The sequence below is a fragment of the Myotis myotis genome, unplaced genomic scaffold (assembly GCF_014108235.1).
Source record: "Myotis myotis isolate mMyoMyo1 unplaced genomic scaffold, mMyoMyo1.p scaffold_m19_p_5, whole genome shotgun sequence".
Taxonomy (NCBI): Eukaryota; Metazoa; Chordata; class Mammalia; order Chiroptera; family Vespertilionidae; genus Myotis; species Myotis myotis.
This window is the reverse complement of record NW_023416357.1, coordinates 37,486,000-37,502,078: the sequence shown is the minus strand read 5'-3', so window position 1 is coordinate 37,502,078 and position 16,079 is coordinate 37,486,000. Positions and strand designations below refer to the sequence as shown.

The 16,079-nt window shown below is 39.8% G+C and overlaps 1 protein-coding gene across 9 annotated transcripts in view; it reads right to left on the bottom strand.

Annotated features, from left to right (window-relative positions):
• Window positions 1-14,482, bottom strand: part of BDP1 (B double prime 1, subunit of RNA polymerase III transcription initiation factor IIIB) — a 91,606-nt gene extending 77,124 nt beyond the window's left edge. For 4 of the 9 annotated variants that reach the window (XR_004967821.1, XM_036311000.1, XM_036311002.1 and 1 more), the window contains exons 1-6: window positions 14,047-14,480; window positions 10,272-10,548; window positions 7,884-7,993; window positions 6,732-6,791; window positions 4,559-4,687; window positions 1,230-1,363 (exon numbers count right to left, since the gene is read on the bottom strand). Coding sequence is in view for 8 of the 9 variants with exons in the window: in XM_036311000.1 (XP_036166893.1) it covers window positions 1,230-1,363; window positions 4,559-4,687; window positions 6,732-6,791; window positions 7,884-7,993; window positions 10,272-10,548; window positions 14,047-14,258 (922 nt within the window). In the remaining variant the exon portion in view is untranslated. Of the gene's footprint in view, window positions 1-1,229; window positions 1,364-4,558; window positions 4,688-6,731; window positions 6,792-7,883; window positions 7,994-10,271; window positions 10,549-14,046 lie in introns of all 9 variants that reach the window. The other 5 variants (XM_036310995.1, XM_036310999.1, XM_036310998.1 and 2 more) reach the window with 3 other exon arrangements.
• Between the last annotated feature and the right edge of the window lie 1,597 nt (window positions 14,483-16,079).

Here is a 16,079-nt window from a genome sequence, read left to right as displayed (position 1 = left end):
TCATCCCCACCTCACTGACCCCGTAGGCGACATGCAGGAGGCAGCCGATAGATGTTTCTCTCTCACATCGATGTTTCTCTCTCTCTTCCCCACCCTTCCTTTCTCTCTAAAAGTCAATTTAAAAAAAATTTTTTAATTAAAAACATCTTTACACTTTTATATAGAAACACAGTATAAGAAATTTGCATGGTCATACCAAAGCAGCTAGAATTTAAAAAAAAAAAAAAAAAAGACATTCTGCTCTCCAAATGTCACAGCCAATACAATATTACTAAGATGTGCTTAGTACATGAAAGAAAGTAGCTAGACCCGACCCCTGTGGCTCAGTTGAGCATCCACCTGTGAACCAGGAGGTCACAGTGCAATTCCCAGTCAGGGCACACACCCGTGTTTCGGGTTCAGTCCCCAGTAGGGAGTATGCAGGAGCCAACTAATTAACGATCCTCTCTCATCATTGATGTTTCTATCTCTCTCCCTCTCCTTTCCTCTCTGAAATCAATAAAAATATATTTTAACAAATTTTAAAAAAATAAAATAGCTAGAAAAATACGTAAACTATTGACAAAAGTAACCTCAAATGAATAGGATTGGGGAAAGTCAGAGAAGGAAAGTAGAGAATTTTCTTTTCACTCTATATTATTCTATTGTGTTTGAATTTTTTCCCAAAACAAGCTATTATTTATACAATAAAAAGTAAATAGGGGATTGGGGGAACGAGAAGAAATAAAATAAAGAACTTATATACTTATAGGATAGGCATAGCCCATGGACACAGGCAATAGGTGAAGACCTGGGGTGGGGGGAGGAGGGAGGAAGGGGCTGGGTGGCAGAGGGGAAAGGGGAGGGGGGAATGGAAGACATCTGTAATACTATCAATAATAAAAATATTTTTTAATGTAAATACTAAGCAACAGCATGCAATAGATATACTTTTTTTTAACAGCATAATTTTTATTTGTAGAAATTTATTATTCAATATTATCTAAGGTAGAATAGGAATTTGACAGAGAAACATTCTAACCAAAATGACCATAATGTTAATTTCTAAAAATCTTTCTAAGATAAAGTCGGAGTTATAGTTCCATGGGACAGGGATTGGAGGGAATGTCAATAAAATTAGCTAGTTTGCACTTTACTTAGGGAAGACCTGGTGTAATTCAAAAACAGAGAAAATAATTCATTACATTTCAAATAAATGACCTACATAATTTAAAATGAAAATTAGTTACCTTTATTTGACCATGGTTTAGAATAATAGTTTTTCCTAAAGCTGGAATACGTAGTTGTAGAGCCACGCTCAAATATGGGGTCATTTTCCTCAACAACACAGGGGCCTTTGGTCCTTAAAACTTCTACAGTTAAACTGAAAGAAACACATTTTTAGATAGATCCACACTAAAAACAAGAAACACATAGCAAATAATATTTGAATAGTGATACCTTTAAATTCAGCATGGCAGAGTCATATCAAAAGTACAAATACATTTAAGGTATGCTTATTTTCTATGAATCGAAGTTTCACTTAAAATGTAATTGCCAGGGGTCCTAGCCAGGTAGCTCAGTTGGTTAGAGCAATGGTCGGCAAACTCATTAGTCAACAGAGCCAAATATCAACAGTACAACGATTGAAATTTCTTTTGAGAGTCAAATTTTTTAAACTTAAACTATATAGGTAGGTACATTGTTATTAACTTAATTAGGGTACTCCTAAGCTGGCCTTTGCTAAAAACATCCTCAATCTGATTGAGGTACGTTCGCTGAGGTTGACCCCTTCCAACTCTCCCATCCACACTCGTCTTGTAGCCAGGCTCACTCAACTCGTGCATGAATCGTGTGCGCCTCCCCTGCACTGCGTATCCCGTCGCCTGACTGACCGAAACCCCCCACTTCTTCTAACGCCACTTCTTCAAAATAGACTCGCCCAGGCCGAAAACCGACTTCTGTGCATGGGCCACGAAGTTTCAATTGCACTGTATGTTCGCGCCCACACGTGGTATTTTGTGGAAGAGCCACACTCAAGGGGCCAAAGAGCCGCATGTGGCTCGCGAGCTGCGGTTTGCCGACCACTGGGTTAGAGCATCGTCCCAATATGCCAAGGTTGTGTGTTCAATCCCCAGTCAGAACATATACAAGTATCAACCAATGAATGCATAAATAAGTGAAACAACAAATCAATATTTCTCTCTCTCTCTCATATCAATATAGTAAAAAATAAAATAAAATAAAATGTGATTGTCAGGGAGTAAAAGTAAATGTCAACTTCTTTTTTTAATCCTAAAAGCAATATAAAACTCAGAAAATATCTTTGGGCTACTTAAAAAAAATTATGTGTTTTAATGACTTCTGCCTGTCTCCTATCCTACATAATAAAAGCCCAGCAACCATAACGGCTTAATGACCAGAACGACTGCTTGATCAGTCACTATGAGGTGCATTGACCACCTCTCAGTCCCTTCCCCTCCCACCACCCCCCCACAACCCCACCCCAGCCCCGGCCCACAGGTTCTGATCACAGGATGGCAAATGGGGAACCACAGGGAACCCGGGTGGGTGGCAGTGTGGCTGGACTGGGGACTGGCAAATGGGTGGAATGGCCGACTGCTTGGTCTCTCCCCTTGGCCCATAGGCTCTGATCGCAGGATGGTGAACGGGAAACCACAGGGAACTGGGGTGGGTGGCGGCAGGGTGGGACTGGGGACTGGCGAGTGGGCGGAAGATGGCCCTGTCACAGGGTAGCCTTGGGACCCTACCCACGCACGATTTCGTGCACTGGGCCTCTAGTATTTAATATATATTATCTTATGCTAGACTCAAAAAAGGATATTGAGAAATATAAGCATTTTATATTTGTTTTATATTCCTGCACACAAATCAGTTAAATATGCTTTTAACTATTTATTTAATGAACAGTAAAATTATCACAAAATAATGGAAAACAACATGCAAATATAATTATCATTAACAGTATCACATTTATGTTTAATTATCATAGAATCTATATGCTATAAAATTATTTCTTACTAATTAAATGATCAGGAAACTTTCTTTCTTCTTTATTTACTTACTAAAAATTATCTACTTTTTAAAAGAATACACTGAAAAAAATAAAAAAAAAAATAACATACTTTGGAAAGACAACTAAATTCCACAATGCCAAATATGAGAAATTTAATATCATAACTGAGAAATTAAGCCAGAAGTGAATTAAACCTCACCATAACAAAAATCAGAAAACATGTTAACCTACATTTCATTGCATTTTCATTAGTTACCACCATCCAACAGAATACGGTATTAGTTAATAGTATGAAAACTTGAATATTGACTTTAAGGCTGAGTCAATCTTTGAAACCTATCCTCAGAAGAAGAAAGCATATCATTAGCTCAACAGCTCATCCCAATTACCAGTAAAGTTGGTAAAACAACAATGGTAGATTAATGGTCAGAAGTACTATCTTCTCATACAGAATACAAAGTTATAAAAATTGCTAAAAAAAATATAGCTCTGGCCGGTTAGCTTAGAGCATCATCCTGATATGCCAAGGTTGCAGATTTGATTCCTAGTCAGGGCACATACAAGAATCACTCAATGAATGAATAAATAAGTGAAAGAACAAATAGATGCCTGTCTGTCTCTGTCTCTCTGTCTCTCTCTAAAAGCAATTATAAAATGTCTTTTTTGTTTTGTTTTTTATTGATTTCAGAGAGGACGTGAGAGGGAGAGAGAGATAGAAACATCAATGATGAGTGAGAATCCTTGATCAGATGCCTCCTGTACAACCTACACTGGGGATCGAGCCCACAACCCAGGCATGCGCCCTGACCAAGAATTGAATTGTGATTCCCTGGTTCATAGGTCGATACTCAACCACTGAGCCACACTGGCCTGGCTAAAAGACATTTTAAAAATAAAAACTGCTGCCAAAACCGGTTTGGCTCAGTGGATAGAGCGTCGGCCTGCGGACTGAAAGGTCCCAGGTTCGATTCCGGTCAAGGGCATGTACCTGGGTTGCGGGCATATCCCCAGTAGGAGATGTGCAGGAGGCAGCTGATCGATGTTTCTCTCTCATCGATGTTTCTAACTCTCTATCTCTCTCCCTTCCTCTCTGTAAAAAATCAATAAAATATATTTAAAAAAATAAAAATAAAAATAAAAACTGCTGCCCTAGCTGGTTTGGCTCAGTGGATAGAGCGTCAGCCTGTGAACTGAAAGGTCCCTGGTTCGATCCCAGTCAAGGGCACATGCCCAGGTTATGGGCTTGATCCCCAGTGAGGGACTTGCAGGAGGCAGCCGATCCATGACTCTCTCATCATGGATGTTTCTAACTCTCTCCCTCTTCCTTCCTCTCTGAAATCAATAAAAATATATTTTAAAAAATAAAAGTAAAAACTGCTAAAAATTATAAATGAATCTAACACACCCTTCTATGTACAACATCCATTATGCTAATATAAACATCAGAGTCTAAATGACAAAGACAGAGAAACCCAATCTCTTTCATTAGACAAAGCACTTTTGTTCTCATGAAACCACAATCTCTCACTCTCTTTAACTTACCTTTCTTCATCCAAAATTATAGAACCATCTTCTGCCACTTTTACTCGGGGAACCAGCAATGGGCCATCATCCATCTCTTCTTCCAGTTCTTCATTATCTTCAACATCAGGTGTACTCTTATCTTCTTGCCTATCAAAGGTAAACACAAGTTGATTCATATATCCATGAGAAGTGTTTCTGACTACTACGGACTTCTAAAATAAATTATTGCAAATTCAACCTTCTAGCAATTTCCAACTTTCCCTATAACCTAAAATACTATGTGTTGCCCTACCCGATAGCTCAGTTGGTTAGAGAGTTGTCCTGATATGCCAAATATATAGGTTCAATCTCCAGTCAAGACACATACAAGAATCAACCAATAAAGGCATAAAAAGTGGAACAACAAATCCATGTCTCTTTTCTCTCTTTCTCTCTCTCTCTCTCTCTCTCTCTCTCTCTCATCAACCAATCAATAAATAAAAGAAAATACTATATTTTGTTAATGACATGGTCATAAGATTTTCTCAAATTTCATCTGGTAGCATTTAATAAGAAGCCTTACTCTCTTTGAAAATAAAGAGCCCTAGCTGGATTGGCTCAATGAATAGAGGGTCGGCCTGTGGACTGAAGGGTCCCAGGTTCGATTCTGGCCAAGGGCATGTACCTTGGTTGCAGGCACATCCCCAGTAGGGGGCGTGCAGGAGGCAGTTGATTGATGTTTCTAACTCTCTATCTCTCTCCCTTCCTCTCTGTAAAAAATCAATAAAATATATTAAAAAAATAAAATAAAAAATAAAGATAAATAAATGCTCCTCTTCTCTATCTCAAAAGAATATCAGAGCCGAAGCCGGTTTGGCTCAGTGGATGGAGCGTCGGCCTGCGGACTGGGGGGTCCCGGGTTCAATTCCGGTCAGGGGCATGTGCCTGGGTTGCGGGCATATCCCCAGTGGGAGATGTGCAGGAGGCAGCTGATCGATGTTTCTCTCTCATCGATGTTTCTAGCTCTCTATCTCTCTCCCTTCCTCTCTGTAAAAAATCAATAAAATATATTAAAAAAAAAAAAAAAAAAGAATATCAGAGTAAACCTTCTACGCATTTTAGAAGTAACTAAAATAACCCTTACAGTTATATAGCATTAGTTCCCAAATCATTTTAATAACTCTCAGAAAAACATCTATGGGTACTTCCATACTCATTTGAAGCTTGGAGAAGACAAGTAATTTTTCCTCTAGATTACAGAAACATTACTATTTGTGTAGGCTACACTAAGAAGCCAAACACAATTTTCTGAATATGACTCCAAATCCATTATACCTTCCATTTAATTACATTGTCTCCTTAAGGTATTACTAAAACAAACATACCTGTAAATCTATAAAAACATAATGCATTTGTAAAGCTTGAGAGTTCTGCTTTAAAATAATGTGGATTCTAAACAAAACAGTAATCATTACTTAATAAGCTTTGAAGTACCAACCAGAAAACCCCAATGATTGTGCTAATTTTCCACGATCCCCCACCATGAATTACAAGGCTACAATAACTTCCTAAGGGGTCTCTTAGAGGGCTTTCTTTTTGGTAAACTAAAATGACAGTGCAATGTGGAAGGCAACAGGCAGCTTATACAAAAAAAGACTCGCTAGTGACATCAAAACTACATCCATTGCAGGATGGCATACACAGAATGCTAAAAAAAAGGGGGGGGGGGGAGGAAGAGGGAAGAAAAAATAGGAAAAAAAGGGGGAAAGGAAAGGAAAAAGAAAAATACTATATACATGTTTGCTTGAATAAACATAGACTAGAATTAGAACAATACATTAAAAATGGTAACATGCTGCCTCTGGGGAAACTAAATGGCCGAAAAACAGAATTGGAGATTTTTCTCAGTATATCTTTGTTCCTTTTGAATTTTGTAGCATGTGAATATATTGTTATTTTAAAGCAAAACAAAACCCCTTTTAATTCTAAAAGCTTTAATGTAAAATCATAACATTGGCCATATATATGTAATACATAAGTAGTCTGGGGTTTTCCTACTGATTAAAATCAAACTAACTTTATTCTTATCAGCAATTCTACTTAAAAATTGCTATCACATGTAATCTGACTATAAAAAGTATCATTTGATTTCTTTTTTTTTTAATGTATCCATACCAGAATATATTTAAAAAGAATAAGATGAGACGCTTACTCTCTTGTCTGAACTGGTGTCAATGACTTTTCAGTTTTCTTTTCTTGCTCCAGTGAGGAACTATTAAACAAAAATAACAGAATACTTCTTAATAAATAATTAATTTACATCTTGTCAATTCTATCTGTAGGCAAGAATTATTTTAACTTGCATTTTTTTAATAATATAGCATAACACTACTATTAATGATGGCGTGTCCCAACAGTCAATTCTTTAGTCAAAAACCGAGTATAAATAATTTGTTAGGCCCTAAGTAGGAAACTCTCTTACACTCTAATTCCTCAGTGAAGACAGGATCCCAGTCCAAAGGCATGAAGCCACCTAGTGGCCTTATCAAACCATTCAAAACCTAGGTTTCTGGACTTACCTTCAACTAGGCCAGTGATTTTCAACCTTTGTCATCTCATGGCACACATAAATTAATTACTAAAATTCTGCGACACATCAAAAAATATATTTTTTGCCAAGCTGACATAAAAAAAATAGGTATCATTTTGATTCATTCACACCAGACAGCTATTATTGTGTTGGCTGTTGTCATTTTTTTTTTTTTTATTTAATAATCTCAGGGAAGAGAGGTCAGTGCCCTTTAGTAAATAGTCAGGTATTGCATGTTTTAAGAATTCTTGCAGCGCATCAATTGAAAATAGCTGAACTAGGCCAAAGACCTAGTGAATATGAAAAAGGCTATACTAAAAATATGCCACTACTCTTACATCCACCGGCTAAACCATGAAACGCACAAAAATGAGGAGATTTGTCATAATCTGGCCTCCCCAGACTAACTGATTAAAGAAGCTTTGTTCTTGGAAAATTTCTTAATCAAATGCTACTTCATTTAATAAATAGATCACCCCTTTAGATCAGGTTATAGTTTACAAGAAACAGAAATTGCAATCATGATTACAGAAAAGCTGTTTAGTTTTACTACATCTTAATAATGTAACAAAGGAAACTTACTTTTAAGTTCAGAGGTAAAGGGATCATTTACCACCAAGAAAGCAGTTACTTGAAATACCACTAATTTTTGTTGCAAAATTCTATTTAAAAGGACATCAGATTTGCTATAATTTTGTCAACGTGCTTTTGGAAAGCATGAAACTGTACTCTATAGATGATACTCAAAGAAAGTAAGACAAAAAGTTTACTCACGTCATTGGATTGCTATCTGGCAAGTAATATATGAAGTCTCTCATAGTCATTTTTGAACGATCTGGTGGTCTCTGACTTTCATTTATGGCATATTTGTTTTTCCACTGCTTCTAGATACAGAGAGAGAGAAAGGAAAGAGAAAGGACAGAGGAGACAGATCAATCCACTTTTATTTTTAAATATAGAAGAATTTCAAATGTAACTATATTCAAGTATACAGTCCACTACTGCATTCACTGCAAATGCTTGAATATGACTCCTACCACAATTATGCACAATTTTAGAGAAAATTTTATAAACTGACATTAAGAAGTTGTTGCATATTAAGGAATTTTAAAAACTAAAGTGACTGGCACTGGATAAAAGCCCAATGTATAAAATCATGCTTACTGGTGCCTTCTAACTATAATAATTTACTGAGAATTTATAAATACATAGCTTTTGCTTACCCTGCAGTGAATTCTAATTCTGTGTATTTTATAAAATCCTTGAAGCAAATGTTTAATTTCTAATTGCCCAAAATAAATCTAATAAAGCATATTCTATAAAACAGAACATTTTTCGGGCTTAGGTTTTAGAGAATATGGATTCAAATGTGTAACATAAAAAAAAATAACCTCTCTGAGCTTGTTTCCTTTGGTGTAAAAGAGTGATTCTGAGATAACAAACATAAAGCACCAAGCTAAGTGCCTTCCTCTTAATTAAAAAAAGAAGAGAATGTTATAATTAAAAGCTGACATTTGTTAAGTTCTTATTATTTGCCAGACACTAATCTAAATGAGTTTTACATGTATTAATGCATTTAATCTTCACAATCCTCCAATTAGGTAAATACTATTATTAGTCCTATTTTACAGATGAGGAAATACACATAGAAAGGAATTAAATTGCCTACTAAAGTCATATAGTCAGTAATGGATGAATCTAATATTCAAACCTTTAGTAACTAACTCCAGAGCTTGCATGCTTCACTGCTGTTACATTGCCCTCTTAGAAAAATAAGCTTCAAGATGAAAAAGGACATGGACTCTACTATATGCATACATGAATATTTTTTCCATTTATAATTTTCCATATTGTCAATTTAGAAAATATTACTAATTCATTTTTGCTCAACTATACTTGTCTTAAATCAAATGAATGTAACTCATGTCACTTGGACATCCTCATAAAAAAACCTGATGAAAAGTTATAAGTATGCCCAGCTGGTGTAGCTCAGTTAGCTAAGCATTGCCCCATACACCAAAAGCTGGCTGTTTCAATTCCCTATCAAGGCAGTGCCTGCGTTGCAGACTCAACCCCCAGTAGGGGATGTGTAGGAGGCAGTCAGTTGATGTTTCTCTCTCTCCCCCTTTGTACCTCTCCCTTCCTCTCTCTCTAAAAATCAATTAAAATAAAAAATAAAAACAATTAAAAAAATAAAACACAGTCTGGCCAGTGTTGCTCAGTAGTTGAGTCAACTCATGAACCAGGATATGGTGGTTGATTTCCCCGTTGGCACAGTCCCTGGTTTCAGGCTCAATCCCCAATAAGGGGTGTTGCAGGAGGCAGCTGACCGATAATTCCCTCATCATTGATATTCTATCTCCCTCTGCCTTCCTCTCTCTGAAATCAATAAAAACATTTAAAAAAACAACAAAGTTATAAATATGCTTATATGTGTATCTGTGTGCATGCATGAAGCTTCTATTTGTAGCCTTCACCAAAAACAATCAAAATATAGATAAATAAAACATAAAAATTAGTATAATGGGGAAAAAGGTTAAATCCACAGTGCTTCTTAATCATTCTGTTAAGAAAAGGGGAGGGGGCCCTGACCGGTTTGGCTCAGTGGATAGAGCGTTGGCCTATGGACCGAAGGGTCCCAGGTTCGATTCTGGTCAAGGGCATGTACCTTGGTTTCGGGCACATCCCCAGTGGGGAGTGTGCAGGAGGCAGCTGATCGATGTTTCTCCCTCATCGATGTTTCTGACTCTCTATTCCTCTCCCTTCCTCTCTGTAAAAAATCAATAAAAATATATTAAAAAAAAAAAAAAAGGGGAGGGGAGAAGAGATCAACCAAAGAACTTGTATGTATATAAGCATAACCAATGAACACAGACAATGGGGGGCGGGGGAGGGTGAAGGCCAGGGCTGGGGGAGGGGATGGGACCAGGCTGGTAGAGGACAAGGGAGGGGAGGGGTCAACAATAAAGAACTAAAATAAAGAAATATTTCAGAAAAAAAAAAAAAAAAAGAGAAAAAAGGGGATATTCTGTTAATATGAAGGATGTTACTTGGTTTTGTTCCCCCATATAATGCTACAAATGATTATTTTTCCTCCCAATGATAACTGACATAAAAACTGAAATCTGGCAGGCAGTCAAAATTCTGATTTTCCTCTCTTACCTTCTCTTTTCTTAATTCTTCTTTTAACATTTCTCTCAGTTTCTGGGCTTTATATATTCGGTATCTGTCGGAGCATGGCTGTTTCTCTTTTGTTGGTATTGGGTGTGGCTGTGGATCTTCTTGATTAACTGTAGATAAGGGATGAGGCTCTGAAGGAACACTGACACTAGGCTTAACCAGAGTAGGAGTACTTGATATTCGCTTTCTTCTCTGTGAAACAGCAGAGGAAGATTTACTGGATTCTTCAACGTCATTCTTACCATCAGTCTTTTCATTACTGTTGAAATTCAAAAAGAAAATAAAAAGGGTATATTGGATCTTCTTTTTAAATATTTTACTTTAAAAACCTAATTTGGGCCGGGCTGGTGTTACTCAGTGATTGAGTGTTGACCTCTGAACCAGGAGGTTGTGGTTCGATTCCAGGTCAGAACATACACCTGGGTAGCAAGCTTGATCCACAGTAGGGGGCGTGCAGGAGTCAGCTGAACAATGATTCTCTCTCATCATTGATGTTTCTATCCCTCTTCCTTCCTCTCCAAAATCAATACAAATATTTTTATTTTTTTTAATATATTTTTATTGATCTCAGAGACGAAGGGAGAGAGGGAGAAAGAGAGAGAGAGAGAGAGAGAGAGAGAGAGAGAGAGAGAGAGAAACATCAATGATGAGAGAGAATCATTGACTGGCTGCCTCCTGCACACTCCCCACTGGAGATCGAGCCCACAACCTGGGCATGTGCCCTTGACTGGAATCAAACCCGGGACCCTTCCGTCCACAGGTCGATGCTCTATCCACTGAACCAAACCAGCTAGGGCAATAAAAATATTTTTAAACTAATTTGGTAAAAATCCAAAACAGTAAAATCTCATTATTTAAAAAAATCATTGAATTGAGATGTATGTTTGTTGTAACAGATGTTGGAATAAAAACTTTTAGCAAATCATTTTAACAGATATGTAAATTCTAAGTCCTTAAGCACATTACAGCACGATTTTATGTTCATGCGGAGTCCCTCAAAAAAGAAAACACACAAAAACAAAAACCTAACTTACCAAAACAAAGTTTAGTTAACCTCGTTCGAATCATCAGATAACAAAGCATATATATATCATTGGTTTTTTACAGAGAGGAAAGAAGAGGGATAGTTAGAAACATCGGTTAGCTGCCTCCTGCACACCCCGCACTGGGGATGTGCCCACAACCAAGGTACATGCCCTTGACTGGAAGCAAACCTGGGACCTTTCAGTCCGCAGGCCGATGCTCTATCCACTGAGCCAGTTATTTTTTGTAAGTTAAGCTTATAATCCACACTGACATCCATCTTATAATCCACACTGACATCCATCTTATAATCCACACTGACATCCATCTAAATTGATCTAAATTTTGGCATTTTACTTTAATTATCAACCTGAGATTAGTTAAACCAAATATACACATCAAACCTCTGAAATATTTGAATTGCAGTATTTGAAGATACACACTTAGCTATGTTAATCAAACAAAATTCTATTTGAGGCAGAAATCATTTGTCTTTTGTCAAGCACAACTCTACTTATACAGCTATCAAACTCTTCACTCCAAAAAATGTGCTCAGTCACTCCAAATTAGATACTAGATACAGTTCACATTGGATATAACTATTTCAGGAATGGTTTGAAAGCAAGGTAAGTCAAGAAGGGGGGGGAAGGAGGGTAGCCTGGCCAGTGTGGCTCAATGGTTGAGCATCAACCCATGAATCAAGAGGTGGCTAGCTCAATTCCTGATCAGAGCACAAGCCCAAGGTTGCAGGCTCGATTCCCAGCAGGAGGCATACAGGAGGCAGCCACTCGATGATGTTTCTCTCTAATCAATGTTTTTTTTAAAAAAAATTTATTCATTTCAGAGAGAGGAAGGGAGAAAGAGAAATAGAAACATCAGTGATGAGAATCATCAATCAGCTGCCTCCTGCCTTCCTCCTACTGGGGATTGAAACCAGGGCATGGACCCTGACCAGAAATCCAACCTTGACTTCCTGGTTCATGGGTCAACACTCAACCACTGAACCACACCAACTGGGCCTATCTCTCTATTCCTCTCCCTCCCTCTCTTTCTCTAAAAAAAATAAATAAATAAAAACATACTAAAAAAAAAAAAGAAGAAGAAGAAGTCCTAGCTGGTTTGGCTCAGTAGACAGAGCATCAGCCTGCGGACCGAAAGGTCCTGGGTTCGATTCCAGTCAAGGGCACGTGCCCAGATTGCAGGCTCAATCCTCAGTTGGGGGCATGTAGGAAACAGCCAATCGATGATTCTTTTTCATCATTGATGTTTTCTGTCTCTCTCTCTTTCTCTTTGTTACTCTCTGAAATCAATAAAAAATATATTTAAAAAAAATTAAAGCCCTAGCCCATTTGGCACAGTGGATAGAGCATCAGCCCGTGTATTGAAGGGTCCCAGGTTCAATTTCAGTCAAAGGCACATGCCTGGGTTACAGGCTCGATCCCCAGTGTGGGGTGTGCAGGAGGCAGCCAATCAGTGATTCTCTCTAATCATTGATGTTTCTATCTTTCTCTCCCTCTCCCTTCCTCTCTGAAATCAATAAAAATATTTTTTAAAAATAAATAAATTTTAAAAATAAATAAGTAACTAGCCCAGTCGGCATTGTTCAGTGGTTGAGCGTCGACCTATGAACCAGGAGGTCGGGGCTCGATTCCCCTGACACGGATCCCCAGTGTGGGGTGTGCAGGAAGCAGCCTATCAACGATTCTCTCTCATCATTTACACTTCTCTCTCTCCCTCTCCCTTTCTCTCTGAAACCAATAAAAATATATTTAACAAAATAAACAATCGCATATAACAAAAGCCTAATATGCAAACTGAATGACCAGGAGTTCGACCGTTCGCTATGACGTGCACTGAACACCAGGGGGCGACGTGGAGCATGGCAGGTGTCAGCAATGCGGTGCTGGCAGCAGGTGGCAGTGGAGGCACTGCGGAACCCACAGCAACCAGCAGCAGCAGCAGGGGACAGGGCCACTCTCAGGCTCCCAAGTGCTGAGGGAGCTGGGGAGGTGGGGGGGACTAAGACCAGCCCCAATTGATCGCCCTGCAGGCAGGATGGTGGAGCAGGTGAGGGGGCAGTGCCAGGCCAAGGCAGGGTGCCAGGCAGGGCTGTGAGGCTGGGAGTGCCAGCTGGGGCCTGATTCCAGCAGGCCACACTAAGGGACCCCACCCATGCACGATTTCATGCACCAGGCCTCCAGTAAATAAATAAAATAAAATTTAAAAAATAATAATAAATGTCTTGCCCTGGCCAGGTAGCTCAGTTGGTTAGAGCATCCTCCAGATAAGGCAAAGTTGCCTAAGCCAAGGTTGTGGGTTCAATCCCCAGTCAGGGCACATACAAGAAGCAATCAATCAATGCATAAAGAAGTGAAACAATAAATTGATGTTTCTTTCTCTCTCTCCCTTCCCCTCTCTCTAAAAGTCAATAAATATACATAAAAATGTTTTTAAAATTTAAAAAACTACTTACCCCCGCAAAAGTACTCCAGTAGAATGAAAACTACGGTCATCTAAATTCTCCAATGAATAATACCACGTGTGGCTATTCACCTCAACACTGTTACACCTGGATTCCTCCCACAGCCACCCGAAGGCATGGTTCTCTCCCCAGAATCTACATCCTGCGGCCTCAACTGTAAACCTTAGTTCTAGCGAGGGAGTGACTCCTGTGAAGTTCACCCACTGGCTGACAGGCCCGGAGGTGAAAATGCTCCCCCCTCCGAGCACGTACCTGCTCCTGGGAGCCTCTTCTGGCGGCTCTGCGGCCCCGCAATCCACCGGGGGCACATCCGTGATCTCCGCCGGCTTGGGGTCCGCGGCCGCTGCCGGCTCCGGCGGCCTGGGGGCCTCCCGTCCACGCTGGGCATGGCCGGCGGCGGAGCACCTAGCGCCCACACCAGGCCTGACATTCGGCTTCACGCTCAGGCGTGCCCGGCGGAACATGGCGGAGCCAGGGGGCCCGGGGAGGCGGCCCACGGCCGCTCTCAGCCCCGAGCCCCGGCCGCGGCGCGAGAGGGGAAAGGAGCTACGCCTTCCCACGAAGCCACGAGCCGGCCCAGCGGGCAGCTACCGGAGATTCGCGCCGCCGCCGCCTCCGGCTGCCTCCCGCCGCCGCCTCTTCCTCATGACCCTGCTAAGTTCAGAGGAGGGTTCCCCCCTATCCCTAGCTCCCCGCCCTTGCAAGGCGCCTAAACTAATAGCATCATCAGCCAGCGCTGCGTAATGACGTCAGACGCACAGCTCCCGCAGCCATGGTAACTGTCAAAACCGCGAAGTCCGGGTTGCTAGTGAGCCAGAAACGGAGATGCCAGGCTGTGTGCTCTGCCCTCTCCAGGCGTCCTTAGAAATTGCTGAAAAGAAGGGGGAAAGCTAGTCAACCCCTCGGCCCCAGATTTTACGGGAACTACTAAAATCGCTGGCCGGTTGTGTTTTTAGAGGGTCCTATAGAGCAGGGACTGTTTACTAGCACATGCCCAGGCTTAGAAACTCTAAATTGAGTAGAAATAGATTAGAAATTCAGATGTGAAGCAACTGATAATAGTTACCTCCTAGGAGGGAAACTGAGTTTCAGGGAAATATGTCGTGGAAGAGCATTCACTGTATGTGCTTGTGTACTTTTTTTTTTTTAAATATATTTTATTGATTTTTTACAGAGAGGAAGGGAGAGAGATAGAGAGTTAGAAACATCGATGAGAGAGAAACATCGATCAGCTGCCTCCTGCACATCTCCCACTGGGGATGTGCCCGCAACCCAGGTACATGCCCTTGACCGGAATTGAACCTGGGACCTTTCAGTCCACAAGCCGACGCTCTATCCACTGAGCCAAACCGGTTTCGGCGTGCTTGTGTACTTTTTAATGTGAATGTGTTCCCTGTTCAAAAATTATTATAGTTAAAACTTTGTAAATCAATCTGCTTCAGGAGGTAGCAGTGGAGCAATAAACAAGACATTCTGGTAGCAGAAGAAAAAATACAATAAACAAATGAACAAGGTAACTTAAGAATGCATTAATCTCGGCCTGCGTGGCTCAGTGGTTGAGTGTCGACCAATGAACCAGGAGATCATAGTTTGATTCCTGATCAAGGCACACACCCAGGTTGCAGGCTCGGTCCCCAATGTGGGGCATGCAGGAGGCAGCTGATCAATGATTCTCATCATTAATGTTTCTCTCACTCTCGCCCTCTCCCTTCCTCTCTGAAATCAAAAATATTTTTTAAAGAATGAATTAAATTCCATAAAAGAAATATAAAGTCTAATATGACAGAGATTAATAGGAGACTGGCTTGCTTTAGGTTGCATGGTTAGAGAAGGCCTCTATGATGAAGGAAAAATGGCAAGAGAGTGGGTCATCTCTCCCTCTCTGAAAGCAATAAAGATATTTTTTAAAAGAAATCAAAAAGATTTTGGAGTTGTCTCAAAAATCTTAGAGCCACTGCCAGGACCATATAGCTTTGGACAGCATATTCTGGTATAAACTGAAGACACAAGGCTTTTCTTCAAGTGTTTTGTTCCACATTAAGAGTCTAGGGTATTCTGCAGTTAAGGAAGTCAATAATGACCAAGATTTAATTTCCCATTAGTAAAGGTGTGAGAACAGAGTCAGATTTAATTTTATTACTAAAGTCAAAATATTTGTTACACACCCAAATTTATGGAGTAAATTCTTTTTTTAAAATGTATTTTATTGATTTTTTACAGAGAGGAAGGAGAGGGATAGAGAGTTAGAAACATTGATGAACGAGAAACATCGATCAGCTGCCTCC